At 51.7% G+C, this 14244-nt stretch overlaps 1 protein-coding gene and 1 long non-coding RNA gene across 2 annotated transcripts in view; both read right to left on the bottom strand.

The window, feature by feature from the left end:
• Nucleotides 1-4308: 4308 nt before the first annotated feature.
• LOC123576616 lies at nucleotides 4309-5271 on the bottom strand. Its single transcript, XR_006701504.1, has 2 exons — nucleotides 5155-5271; nucleotides 4309-4650 (listed from the first exon to the last, which is right to left on the bottom strand). It is a non-coding gene; the product is annotated as an uncharacterized LOC123576616 (long non-coding RNA).
• Nucleotides 5272-6243: 972 nt separating this feature from the next.
• Nucleotides 6244-14244, bottom strand: part of TSPAN15 (tetraspanin 15) — a 50263-nt gene continuing 42262 nt past the window's right edge. Inside the window, exons 5-8 of the mRNA XM_045437649.1 lie at nucleotides 14064-14180; nucleotides 9095-9142; nucleotides 7609-7725; nucleotides 6244-7084 (exon numbers count right to left, since the gene is read on the bottom strand). Coding sequence (XP_045293605.1) covers nucleotides 6935-7084; nucleotides 7609-7725; nucleotides 9095-9142; nucleotides 14064-14180 — 432 coding nt within the window. The 3' untranslated portion in view covers nucleotides 6244-6934. The remainder of the gene's footprint in view (nucleotides 7085-7608; nucleotides 7726-9094; nucleotides 9143-14063; nucleotides 14181-14244) is intronic.

The raw sequence follows: 14244 nt of genomic DNA, 5'->3' as shown, positions 1-14244 counted from the left end.
CTTTAGAAAAGGGGGGCATGCATCTGGGTGGCTCAGTCGGTTAAGCGTTCAACTTTTGATTTTGGTTCAGGTCAGGATCTCATGGTTGGGATCTCAATGTGGGATTGAGCCCCACGTTGGGCTTCTCGCCGAGTGTGGAGCCTGCTTGAGATTCTCTCTCTCCTTCCTTCTCTCTCCTCCTCCCCCGCTCATAATAATGTCTCTCAATAAATAGATAAACATTTTTTAGAAAGACACGGAGAACGGATTGGTGGTTGACCAAGGGGAAGGTGGGAGTGGGCAAAATGAGTGCAGAGGATCAAAAGGTATAAACTCCAGTTAAAACGAATAAGTCCTGGGGACGTCCTGTAGAGCACAGTGAAGACAGTTAATGGTACTGTATTGCATATTTGAACGTTGCTAAAAGAGTAGATCTTAAAAGTTCTCATTACAAGAAGAAAAATGTAACTACGTGTTGTGATGGATGTTAACTGGACTTACTGAGGTGATCATTTTGCGATATGTACAAATAGCGAATCATCTTGTACCTCTGAAAACAATGTTGTGTATTGCTATTTGTATACATGGAATAAATGTCATGTGCCAATTATACCTCATTTTCGAAAAAGATACATAAGTGGTGATGGACGTGTTAATGAACTCCACGGTGGGGATCCTTTCACAGTGTGTATCGTCACATTGTACACTTCAAACACATAATTTTGTCAGTAAAGTTGGGAAGTGAAGTTATTAATAGAATGAAAAAATAATTAAGTGAATCTGAAAAGAAAGAGTGAATCAGAGGAGAGGAATCAGAGACAGAGTATGGACACTCTTTCAAAATGGTTGCAGTGGAAGGAAGGCAAGATATCGGGTGGGGGGCAGGAGGCTATGGAGAAAGTAGGATCAAGAGAGGAGCACTTGTTTGTTTCCAGATAGGAATAGCAAAGCTTGTTTGTATCCTCATGAGAATGACCCAGCTGGTTCTTTGAAGGGATCAATACAATTGCTAACCCCCTGGCCAGACTCAGTAGCAAAAATAGAGAAAAGTCAAATTATCAATATCAGGAATAAGAAAAATGTGATCAGTACACATTCTGCAGATATTAAAAGGATTATAAGAGAAAGTTCTGAGCAATTTTGTGCCCATAAATTTGACATCTTACATGAAATGGGCAAATGCCTTGAAGGATTAAGCTGCTAAGCTCTCAAGAAGAAAGAGCCTGATTAGCCTAATATTCAGTAAAGAAATTGGAATTATTGTGCAAAATCTTCCTACAAAGAAACCTCCAAGTCCAAGTAGCTCCACTGGTGAATCCTATCAAACTTTTAGGGAAGAAATTACAACTCCACACAAACTCTCCCAGAAAATTGAAAAGGAAGGAATACTTCCCAATGAATTCTATGAAGCCAAGACATTACAAGAAACTACAGCCCCAAATCCCTCCTGAACATTAGTGCAAAAATTCTAAACAAACTTCTAGCAAATAAACCCAACAAATTATTGTTAAAAAAAAAAAAAAAAAGTGAGGGGCACCTGGACGGCTCTGTCAGTTGAGTGTCCGACTCTTGATTTCAGCTCAGGTCATGGTCCCAGGGCTGTGAGGTGGAGCCCCATGTCAGGCACCATGTCAGGCTTGAGATTCTCCCTCTCTCTCCCCCCCCCACCCCGTCCCTCTGCCCCTCTCCCCTGCTACACGCATGCTCTCTCTCTCTCAAAAATAAAAACAAAATGAGTGGAGCTTATTTGAGGAACATGAGGTTGACTTAACACTTGAAAATCAATCAATGTAATTAGCCATGTTTAGAAATTTTAAAAGGGGCGCCTGGGTGGCGCAGTCGGTTAAGCGTCCGACTTCAGCCAGGTCACGATCTCGCAGTCCGTGAGTTCGATCCCCGCGTCGGGCTCTGGGCTGATGGCTCAGAGCCTGGAGCCTGTTTCCGATTCTGTGTCTCCCTCTCTCTCTGCCCCTCCCCCGTTCATGCTCTGTCTCTCTCTGTCCCCCCAAAAAATAAATAAACGTTGAAAAAAAAAAGAAATTTTAAAAGATGTAGAGAAAGCATTTAACAAAACCCAACATCCATTCTTGATAAAAATTCTCAGTTAAGTAGAAACACAACAGAACTTCCTCAAACTGATGAAGGACATCAATGAAAAACGCACATCTAACATTATATTTAAGGATGAAAGACTGAATGCTTTCCACATGAGATCAGAAGTAAGCTAAGGACAAGGTGCCTGGGTGGCTCAGTCAGTTAGGCATCCAACTTCAGCTCAGGTCATGATCTTGCGGTTTGTGAGTTCGAGCCCCACATCAGGCTCTGTGCTGACAGCCCAGAGTCTGGAGCCTACTTTGGAATCTGTGTCTCCCTCTCTCTGTCTGCCCCTCCCCTGCTCATGCTCTGTCTCTCTCTTTCTCTCAATAATAAATAAACGTTAAAATTTTTTTTAAAAAAAAAGTAAGCCAAAGGCATCTATTCTCACACTTTCTGTTCAACATTGAATGAAACAGAATAGAAAATCCAGAATAAACTCACACGTATGTGAACAACTGATTTTCAGCAAAGGCGCAAAGGCAAGTTGGCGGAGAAAGAGCTGTCTCTCAACAAATGATGCAAGTGCAACTGGATATTCATTTACAAAATAACCGAATTTCGATCCCTACCTCACACCATACAGAAAAAATTAACTCAAAATGGGCCATTGCCCTAAATGGAAAAGCCTTACATCATTATAAAGCTTCGAAAAGAAAATAAAAGAGAAAACCTTGCAGCCCAAGGGTTTCTTAAATGGGATACCAAAAACACAATGCACAAAAGAAAAAAAGTGATAAACCGGATTTCGAGTTAAAATCTTCTGCTTTGTGAAAAACACTGGTGAGAGAATGGAAAGACAAGCCATAGATGGGGAGAAAAGACTTGGAAATCCGATATGTGATAAAGGACTTATATCTAGACTATGGGAAGAATTCTCAAGCCTCAGAAAATGAGCAAGACAATTTTTTGAGAAAGATTTGAACAGATACTTCACAGAAATTAGTGCGTGGTGGACACAGCCATGAAAAGGTATCCAACATGGTTAATTATTGAGGAAGTGCAAAGTAAAACCACGATGAGGTATCACCACACACCCACACCAAATCCTGGCAAGGACATGGAAGAACGTGGGGGACCCTACATGGCTGGTGGAGGTGTAGAATCATGCAACCACTTGGGAAAATATGCTGGCAGTTTCTTATAAAGCTGAACATACAGCTTTCCACCCCCGAGTATTTGCCCAGGAGAAATGCAAGTGTGTGTCCATATGAAGGCATGCACATGAATGTTCATAGCGGCTTTGTTTGTAATAACAACAACAGAAACCTGGAAGTAAGACGAGCGCCCATCAGTAGGTGAATGGATAAGTAAGCTATGGTATATCCATTCAGAGGAATATCGCTGAGCAGTAAAAAGGAACATGCTACTGATACATGCTACAAAATGAGCAAACCTCAAATTAATCATGTTGAATGAAAGCAGCCCAACAAAAAGAAGAGTACATGCTGTATAAACCCACGGATATAAAATGTTAGAAAATACAAAGTCATGTATAGAAATGGACAGCAGATTCACGGTTGCCTGGAGATGGAGCAGGGGTGTAGCGGGGAGGCCGGTAAAGAAGGGATTCCCAAGGCAGGGCGCCTGGGTGGCTCAGTGGGTTAAGCGGCTGACTTCAGCTCAGGTCATGATCTCACGGTTCACGGGTCTGAGCCCCATGTTGGGCTCTGTGCTGACGGCTCAGAGCCTGGAGTCTGCTTCAGATGCTGTGTCTCTGTCTCTCTCTCTGCCCCTCCCCTGTTCACACTCTCTGTCTCTGTCTCTCTCTCAAAAATACATTTTAAAAAAACATTAAGGAGGGATTCCCAAGGGGCAAGAGGAAATTTTTTCTTAGCATGATGGAAATGTTCATTATCCTGATTGTGGTGATGGTTTCCTTAGTGATGTTTGTCACTTTAACTAGGTGTGAGCCCCCCACCCCCACCCTGGGTGGCTCAGTCTGTTAAGCGTCTGACTCTTGATTTCCACCCAGGTCCTGACCTCACAGCTCATGAAAACTGAGCCCCATGTCGGGCTCTGCCCTGACAGCATGGAGCCTGCTTGGGACTCTCTCTCCCCGCCCCCCTCTCTGCCCCTTCCTCTCCCTCTCAAAATAAACAAACTTAAAAAACACGTGGTTTATTAACGTGGGATTTACGTTAATAACGTGGTTTATTAACGCAGGTGCTGCCTCCCACTCAGCACCTCAAGTACACCTCAATAAACTGTTAAAAAATAAGTTTGGCGAATATAGTATTTGGAATTTGTATTCCAAGTCAGTCTTCTAGGACACGTGATTGTTTTGTTTCTCTTGGAATTATAGAACAACAACAAAAAAGCCCAACATTAAAGCCTACACACCTCTCCCCGTTCCGCAGCTATTGCGGGCTGCAGTAACAAGGTCATTTTCTGTATGTGCCACGGTGAGGCAACAGGATTAGTCTTGAAGGTCATGCTTCCATTCTTGTGAGATGAGGGGTCGAGAGGATGTTGTCGCTTTGAGCACCAAAAGAAGGCAAGAGCAGATCACCCCAACCTCAGGACTGAAAAAGTCCCCTCCTTGTGTCCCGTTTTGCTTTCTAGAGAGGTGAGTGGCTGCGGTTTGGAAGTGTCAGCTGGAGCTCAGTCCTCTGTGGCCACCCACCCCGCCCCCTGGTCCCCGTAAGCGGCAGTGTCACGTAGAGGGGCGTCTTTGCGCCTGCGCGTGGTGGCAGAGAGAAGGAAGACAAGGTGACCAGAGGTTTTCAGGTTACAGGGTACTATGACTTTGGATAGACACACTCAGGGGGAGCCCCAAACTCGCTCAGTGCCTCTGCCATCTTGCTGCCCCAAAGACAGCTGCCTCCCACTCAGCACAGAGAGAATCCTCAGAGAATAGCCAGAGCCAGGAGGCCACCAGCCAGATGCAGGGGGTGACCTGGCCTTGCACGCGTAGGTCAAGATGGGGACCGGGTGGAGGTTCCAGCAACAGCTGCTGTGACTACCCCTTGGGGACAGCTGCAGTATCGGCCATCCGTGCTTTGCACACCCAGGACCATGCATGCGTCCACACCGCGGGGGAGATTGTACCTGGCCTCACATCACGGCTTGGTCACTTACCAGCCCTGTACTTTGGGCAAGTTACTTGACATGCCCCAGTCTCTCCATCAATAAAATGGAGACAACACAGTTGCAAGACTTAAAGGAGCTAGTAGCTGCCCAAGGTCTAGACGGGCTCCCGACACAGGGCATGCTTGCTGACGCGTTTGCTATTGTTGCGGTATTCTATCCTTTTACACACCCCTCTCCTGCCCTTTTCTACACCCATCGGAACTCAGGCCCGTGTACGTGGCCGACCAAACATCCGACCGCTTCACTTCTGGGTGTGGCGGGCAGTTCCCTAACACAGACCGAGTTCTTCAGGTCTGGGGCTCTTGCTGTTTATATCTACAGCTCTAGCTACTAAGAACGGCACAGGAAACCCGGAACCCACGTCTTGGGGCAGGGAGGCCTGGGCGGGCTGATCCGTGCAGGTCCTGCCATCTCCAGCAGGGGGCGATCGGCACCAAGCTTTGCTGGGCATCGAGCGTTGTTCCTCCCGACGGGGGGGGGGGGGGGGGGGGGGGGGGGGGGGGGGGGGGACCGGGAACCGCTCGCTGCTTTCTGTTGGAGGGAGAGCGGCTCAGGTTCGAAAGCTGCGGGTGGATTTGAGGGCACAGCACCTCCCCAGACCCCTGGCTTTCCTAGTCCCCACCTGTCCCCGCTTTCCGGAGGAGGAGCCTCTTGCCATAGGTGGCTTTGCCTCAGTTTCCCAGTGTGTAAAACAGGGGTTGTCATCTCTGCCTCCTCCGAGGTTTCCCGCTGGTGAATGAATCGCTAGCAGGAAGGGCAGGTCCGGGAGGCTCTGGGGCCAGCCCACAAACACAGCTGGGAAAAGCCATTTCCCTAAGAAGCAACACCAGAGAATGGGAGAGGCTGTCCCAAACCCGGAGCAGGCGGCCTCCAGCCAGCTGCTGATGCACCAGCTGCAGTGTCCCCAACTGTCCCAGATCTTGGCCCCATAGTGCCCTGCCCTTCCCCGCGCGTCCCACCCCTACCCCCCTCCCCCGCGTCAATCCTTGCACCAAGGAGGGGCTTCTAAGCCCGAGTTGAGGACTTCCCCACCCCCTCCTGATCCAAACAGCACAAATGAAACACCAAAAAAAAAAAAAAAAAAAAAAATCAAATTTTATTGTTTGATTAATAAACTGGATTGGAGGGGCAAAAGTGGGGTGTGTGGGGACACACCCAGCTTTGATTAGTCAGAAACTCCTGTTAACCGTGTACAAAATGTTACAAAAATCATGTAAAAAAGAGGGTCAGCAAAGCAGCAGCCTTAGGGAGGGCTCAAGGTTCCTGGGAGGCTGGGAAATGGGCCCAGCCTGGCCTCCGGGGTGTGGCCGTGGGACTGGGGACGCCTGGGGGCCACACGCCCCCTCCACCACCAGGCACCCATGCTCTCCTCCCTCCTCGCGTACAAATTGCTACGAAATGGCCTTCAAATGGGCATAAACACCACAGGCCAAGGCACTGCCAGAAATGCCACGGGCCCTGAGCTGGGCGCTGGGCACCCCCTTGCCCGGTGGCCCAGGCCTGGAGAAGGGACACTCTTGTTGTCCGTGCCTAGGAGTGCGGGCAGGCACGGGACCCCAGGGCTGGGGAGGGGCTCCGCTCCCCAGAGAGGCAGCGGCCGTGGGAGGTCCGAGCAGGCCGCCAGAGCAAAACACAGTGGCTTTGGCTTGGCTTTGGACAGTGCCAAGTCTGCGGAGAGGACCCACGGTCCTGTCCGGCCACTGCGGTGTGGCCTGAGTGGTGCTGTCGCGGCACGGTCCTGCGGGAGCTGCTCCCCCAGGCTGGGGTGCTAGTTGGGGTAGCACATGCAGCATCCTGTGCCTGCCGCCTCCACGCTGGCCTTGGCACCAGGTCCCAAGAGCCCGTCGGTGACAGAGTGCTCCATGATGATGTCCTCTACCCGGGTGATGTACAGGACTGTCAGCAGCACCCCCAGGAACTGAAGAGAAAGGGAAGGGTGGGCGAGAGCATGCGGGGGATCTGTATGGCCCTCTCTGGCAGCCCCCAACCCGGACCCTCCTCTCCGCCTCCCAGGAAATCCCAGAGACCCTCCGTGCGCCCCATCGGCAGAGGCCCCTCCGCTCTGGGACCCCTGTCTCCACCCCGGCCATGCCACTCACTATCCAGGGGACCTCGGGCAAGTCACTCAACCTTGCCAAGCCTCAGTTTCCTCCTCTATAAAGTGGGCATGATAACAGCATCTACCTCACAGAATTGCAGAAGGCAGTGTCGGCGAAGCACTTGGAAGAGCTTTATAAGCAGACTACTGCCATTCCCCCTCCCTTCCAGCCCTTTCCGCCCTCCAGGTGAGCCCAGACTGATGGTACAAGAGCGTTCTTCACCCCACCCCGTTGTACCTTTTCTGCTCTCTGTCACCACCAAGCCATGCTTTCTCCGAACCGACACCTTGCCCGCCACCCTACTTCCAGCTCCCCTCCCTGGGTGGAGGGGGGACCAGCCCACCTGGGGGAGCAGGATGCCCAGCAGGAGGCCCGCCATGATGGTGTAGTTGTCCATGAACCAGATGATCACGGCGTTGGTGCAGCCTCGCACGTAGATGACGTTCTGCACGCTGAGGCGCTGCACAGGGAGGAGCCTGGCTGACACCTGACCCGGCAGAGCCCCAGCCCCCACTCTGCTGCTCACTCGACGTCCAGGCAAGTCCCTCCACCTCGGTAAGCCTCAGTTTCTCACATGCACTACGAGCAGGTGGCTCTAACCGGCGGGTCTCAGTGGGCAGCAGTGTTCCTTAGAGAGCACCAAGGACATTCTGGTGGCACTTCTGGGTGTCACAGCAGCTGGGGTTGGGGGCTGAGGGACTACGGAGCTAAGGGCGATCCTATCCCACAAACAACGGCCCTGTCTACCTGCCTCTCAGAAGTCCCCCAGGGGCATCTGGACGGCTGGAAACCCATCCATAATTATCTGAGCCAAAAGCCCAACTTCAGGTACTTATAAAAACCACACTGTTTTCTGTGTGGTTTTACTGTGCACAAATACATAGTATACACACACACACACACACCACACACGTATGCTATATATAACTTTGCATAAATACTACTATGTAAATTACAGAATGATTATACGGTATTTTGTCTGGAATTTTATCAAGAATTGTTCGCCATATTGGAAAAATAATGCCTGTGGTATACACGTTCCCACTCGCCCTGCCGGGGGTGTCAGCTGCCCCCGTGGTACAAACCCGTGACTGCTTTTTTTGCCTCTTCTGTTGTATCTAATGCCTGAGCATTTCCATGTGAAGTATGCTATAGGATTGTAAGTTGTTCTATTTCTCCTTTTATCTCGGATCCATCCCTCGTTCTGAAATTGGGTGTGTCGGTAGATTATATTATCTGTGGATTTCATTTCGAGATAATAACAAGGGCATTCCCACATGATTTTATAATACCTGGGCATCGGGTCTGATGGCTTGAGAACCTCTGCTAGTCTATGACTCTCCAGCTGAAATGTGTGTCAAGCACCTGCTGGGCTCTGCCCCAGGAATGTGTGTTTCTGGCAAGTTCCCAAGGCTGCTGTCACTGCTGGCCCAGGGAACTCACTCCTCACAGGCACCTCAAGCCATCACGATTTTTAGCTCCCTCCCAACACCACCCCAGTGTCTCTCTTAGTCCCCGGAGTTGCAAGGCAGACCGGTGCTGAGCACGGCTGGGCACACGGGCGTGCGGGGGGCACTGGCAAATGCATGCTGACCTCACACCAAAAACCCACAGTACGTGCTCAGTAAACACAGGCAGGCAGCCCCTCCCAGCCTGGGGGGTTCTTGGCTCCCTGAGTTCTTCTGTATCTGGGCACAGGTGGAAAATCCTGGCAGCACCTGACTCCTATTCACAGCCAGGAGCCCCACCCCCAGGAACCCTTCCAGTCACCCCGCGGAGGGGACAGGAAGAGCAACCTTTCTCAAGGAAAGAGATCCCAAAGACATTACCTCCTTGTCAATAGTTCTGTAGCCGCACATGGTGTTGACAACTTCTGTCTGAAACAGAAATGTGTATTAGCTGACACATAATGGTTACTGTACAAGACGCTATCATTCTCCCCTTTTACTGATGAAAGGACGGAGGCACAGAGTCCATATGAATGGAGCTGAGATTCCCTCCCAGGCCATCTGGCTAGAGTCTGCATCCTAGCCTCCCCACCCCCCCGCGCCCGCCAAGAGATGCCCAGGAGGAGGGACAGGAAGGTAGGTTCTGCGGCATTTGGGGAAGAGGACGACTCCTCCACCAGGGGCAGCCCAGGAACCCGGAGAAAAGCGTGCCGTCCCAGGCTCCCTTGCCGCCCCAGGGCCACGGCTTTGCGACATGGCCATACTCGGTCTCAGAGATGAGGGCTGGGCTCTTACGAGGCAAAACCTCAGATGGCAGCCAGGACCCTGGCCAGCTGTGGTTTACCTGAGGACAAGGCTGAGGCCGCTGACCACACTTCCCTGCCCCTGCAGACTGCCAACCCACCAGCCAAGGCACCACCCGGGTGTTCTTCCGGGAAGAGAGTTGCTCTCAGGACAGGGAAAGCTGGGGTCGGCCCTGGACCCCCTAAAGCCCCTTCTCAGCATCAGGACTGGCAGGGGCACATTCCAGCACTGTCTATGCCCGGTGCGGCCTCCTTCTCATTCTACAAAGTGACAGAAAGCTAGATGCCCCGGCCCCACGCTGTGACATCCAACTGAGAGCTGCTGTCACTCAGGGCACTGCAGGTGGCAGCAGGGAGAGCAGGAGAGTGGCCTGGGCAGCCTCTGGCATCATGCTACCTGGTCCGGGTCTTGCTCTGCTACTTATGAGCTCTGTGACCCATCTTAGATGGCGCTCAATCAGTATTTGTTGAATGAATGAATGAATGAATGAGATTCCTTGGTGTCTTTGATGAAGCAATGGTGATCAGTAAACCCACCTCATGGGGCTGTTTTGACCATAAAGTGAGGTACACCCGTCAACGGCTTATCTCAAGGCCAGCCACGTGGAAGAACAAAAGGATGCTGGCTGGAGTGACTTTGGACATGATCCCAGCCCCTGGAAGGCAAGGAAGGCTGTCAACTCCCCTTCCAAAAGAGCAGGTTGGACCGCAGGCCTCATCTCAGATGTCAGGACCTGGTTTGTGGGCAAAATAACCTCCCTCCGTCTAGACTGTACCCCAGGCGCCCTCTGATCCCAAACTGGCCAGCATCCACTTAACACAGGTCAGCATTTGTGGCTCCTCCAGGGGGTGAACATGACCCCCATGGAGAGGGTCAGGCCTGGGAAGCAGGTGCATGATAGAATGACGGGAATGATAGAAAATGGTAGAAAACACCTTACTTGTTCATTCATTCACTGAACAAATATTAACTGAGCACCTATTATGTACCAATCAATGGTCTAGGTGTTGGGAATGTAGAAAAACAAAGGAAAGTCCTTGCCTTCATGCAACTTATATTCTAGAAAGGGGGACCCACAATGAACATAATAAGTAGGTCATCTGCATGGTATATGGAAGGCAACAAGATTAACCACTTTGCACGGTGCTCCCAGCCCTGGAGGCATCGCCCCTGGCCTCAGGGAGCAGACATGCACCTGGCAAGGCCTCCTTTGCACCCACAGCCCCGACCCCTCCTCTGGACACGCCTCCCCTGCCAGGAGAGCCCCCTCCCCCGAGGGGTGGGGGGTAAGAGGCTTCCATGGCTCTTTCCAAAGGTAAAGCCTGTCTAGGTTTGAGCACAGAACGAGTATTCTCCAGAGCCTCTGCTGAAGGTTCGCAGGCCCTGAGACCAGTACTTGGTGGCCTTTTCCATCTGGCACAGGGCCACAGACAGGAGGTCACGAAGGGGGCTTCTGAGCAGCCCGAAAATGAACGCAGCAAAGTTCACAAGGGTTCTTCCCAAGTGCCGCCTCTCACTCTGGCACAGGGCTGATGAGCTGGGGTACCTGGGGTCTGAGAGGCCAGGGGGAAGGGGGAGAGAGGCCTTGGGGGACAGGCCCCCTAAGGGTAGCCAAAACTGAGAGGGTGGATATCTATAAACATGGGCCCAAGAGCTCAACAGGCACGTCAGTCTGAGGCCATTTAACGGAGAGTGCCCTCTACGCCAACCCAGGCCTTGGGGACATCACAGCATAACCAAATTTTACCTGAGTGATCCCTGTTGCTGTTTCCAGTCTCCTGTAGGAAGCCTTGTATAAGACATTTCTTTTAATGCTGAGAGCTAGGGGGAGAAAGTGACTTTCCCTGAAGAAGCAGCTTGCTTTCCTCCGTTGAACATAACAATGTATATTATGTTCATGTCTCCCTTTTTCCTTTGGCTGCCAGGAAGCTCTCAACCACCAAGCATAAGGCTCTGGCTTCTGATTATTTTCAATTTGAGTTTTTTTCTATGTATTTCCTGTGTGTCCATTCAGACCCGTGGCTAAATGAAATAGGGTAAAATAAAAAGATCCATACACGAGTTCACACGCAGATTCTAGGAAGGAAGGAAACACCCTCTCTTCTATCGAGAGAGGAAAATCATGTGGGAGACACAAGGTGAGCCCACCAGTGGTTCTGTAATACAGGACCAGAGATAGCCCAGCTGGGTGAGTGTCACCTCCCCACCTCACTGTTCCCGTCCAGATGCGGACTTGACACTTCGCTTCTCTGCAGGGTCCGTGTTGATATGCCCAGCCTGGACTTTTCCCCACACTCCAGACACCTATATCCACCTGCCTCTTGGACATCCCTGCTGGAATGTCACCCAGCTCCCAAGCTCCGCCTGTCACACTGAACCCCTGATCCCCCAAACCTGCCTCACTGCTGTCCTCCCCTCTCAGGCAACAGTAGCCCCGTCTTTCATGTGGCTCAAACCAAAACCTGGGAGTCCTCTTTATTTCTCCCTTTCCCCCACTTCCCATATCTGAACTGTCGGCATATCTTGTGCAATTACGTGCAAAGCAAAGCCAGAAGCTGACCAGGTTTTATCACCTCCGCTATCATCGCCTGACTCTGAGCCTCTGTCTTCTCCCACCTGGTGGGGTGGGTGCTTCCCGGAACCCCTGAAACACCGCGAGCACAATCGGCAGGAGCCTTAGCTGTCAGCCCTTGTGACGATTGTTACGTGTCGTTAATTTTATGTGTCAACTTGACCGGGCCCGGGGTGGGGTGCCCAGATATTTAGTCAAACATTATTCTGGGTGTTTCTCTGAGGGTGTTTTTCAGGGAGATTAATATTTAAATCAGTACATGGAGTAAGGCAGATTGCTCTCCCTAATGTGGGTGGGCCTCATCCGATCAGTGGAAGGCCTGCACAGAACAAAAAGGCTGCCCTCCCCCAAGTAACCGAGAATTCTTCCTGCCCGACGAACTGCCCACCTGAACTGAGACACTGGCTCTTCCTGGCTCTTGAGCCTCCAGCCCTCGGACAGGAACTACCCCGTCAGCTCTCCTGCTTCTCAGGCTGTTGGACTCAGACTGGAGCTAAACCATTGGCTCTCCTGGATACTCAGCTTGCTGACTCGTCCTGCAGACCTTGCTCTCACTAATCAGCATCTCAGAGCCTGCTTCCCGGACAGCCTGACCTGTGACACACGGGCCGCCCCTCATCAGACTCCCCATGTTCACCTCTGCCCTCCCAGCAGTCAGCGTGATCCTAGTAAACCTGAAGTCAGATCTGCCACTTAGCCACTCAAGCCCTCCATTTGACTCCTTGTCCCTCCAGGGAAAACCAAAGTCCTGACCATGGTCTTCAGGGCACCCATGACCTCCCCAACTTGATCTGCTACTGTTCTCCCCCACGCTCACTCTGCTCCAGCCACAGTGGTTTCTGTGCTGTTTCTCAAATGCACCGGGGCAATTCCCACCCCAGGGCCTTTGCATGTGCACTTCTCTGCCAGGAAGTGCATCCTCCAGATATGCATGGCTTACTCCTTCACTTCCTTCAGGGTGTTATGAGAACTACCTTCTCAATATCTAAAATCACAATCTTTCACGCCCCTGCTTTATTTTTCTCCTTAGCGTTTGCCACCTTTGAGGGTACAATCTGGCCCATACTTTGTTGGTCTAGAACGTCAGTACCGTGCAGGCAGCGTTCTCCATGTGTCTACAGACCCCCAGGACCTCGAATCACATGTGGCACGTAGCGGGTCCTCAACAAATATATGCTGAATGAATGAACACATGTAGAGCTTCCAGAGTTTGACATGGACATTTAGGTGCCACTGTCCTATGTGACAAAGTCCAGGATCACTGCCCCCCCCCACCCACCCCCCACTTTCCCAGAAAGCTACCCTAAAACGGCAGCTAAAATTTCCAAACAAGCCTTCTCTCCTGGTCCAGGCTCTTTTTAGGGCCGATGCACTTGGCACTGACTCCCTGACTCGAGGGTGAGGCCCCCCCCCACCCACCCCCCCACGCCCACCGGCAGCTGCTTGGTTTACAGAATCCAGCAGTAGGCACAGAATGGTAGAGATGTTCGAAAAGACATTTTCCATGACTGTTCAGGCATGAGTAATTGGAAAGCTCTCCACCTCATTCCAATCCAGAAACCGAGCAGTTGGGGGACACGTTAGTCAAACACAGGATTGAAGAGGCCCTTCGTTTATAAGCGGCGACTACACAGGACAGCCTCCCACGAAGGCAGGCCCCTGATGTTTGGGTGCGTCAATTTCTTCATCTGTACGGTGGGTAAAACAGGACCCACCCCAAGGTGTTGTGGAAAGGGCTGAATAATCCAAGAGAGCCTAGGACGGGCCTGCACGTGAGAAGTGTTCACTAGCTGTTCACGACCACTGCTCTTAAAGACCAGCCTTCCACGCCCCCACCCCCAGATGCACCCCTGTCCGTGGCCCTGGGGACTCGGGAAGCCGTGGCAACGACCACCACCTCCTGCCCCACCCCCACCCCCTTCCTGAAAGACGAGAGGCGCCTGGCCAGCCCGGGAGGCCAGGAGCAGCGGGTACCGTGTTTCTGACGCAGCAGGTGTAAGGCACCCCGCAGGCCAGGGGTCCGGGGGCGTCGCAGGCGTGGTACTGGTTCTTGCTCCAGTCCCGGTAGTCTTCCCCGCCGCAGCACTTAAACTGAAAGAGAGAGGCGAGCAGAGGGGTGCCGTGTCACCGCCGAGGCCCCAGGCACGGACCAGGA

Source organism: Leopardus geoffroyi, chromosome D2, assembly GCF_018350155.1.
Source record: "Leopardus geoffroyi isolate Oge1 chromosome D2, O.geoffroyi_Oge1_pat1.0, whole genome shotgun sequence".
NCBI lineage: Eukaryota > Metazoa > Chordata > Mammalia > Carnivora > Felidae > Leopardus > Leopardus geoffroyi.
Note: the sequence above shows the minus strand (reverse complement) of the source record. Positions and strands in the feature narration are given on the sequence as shown.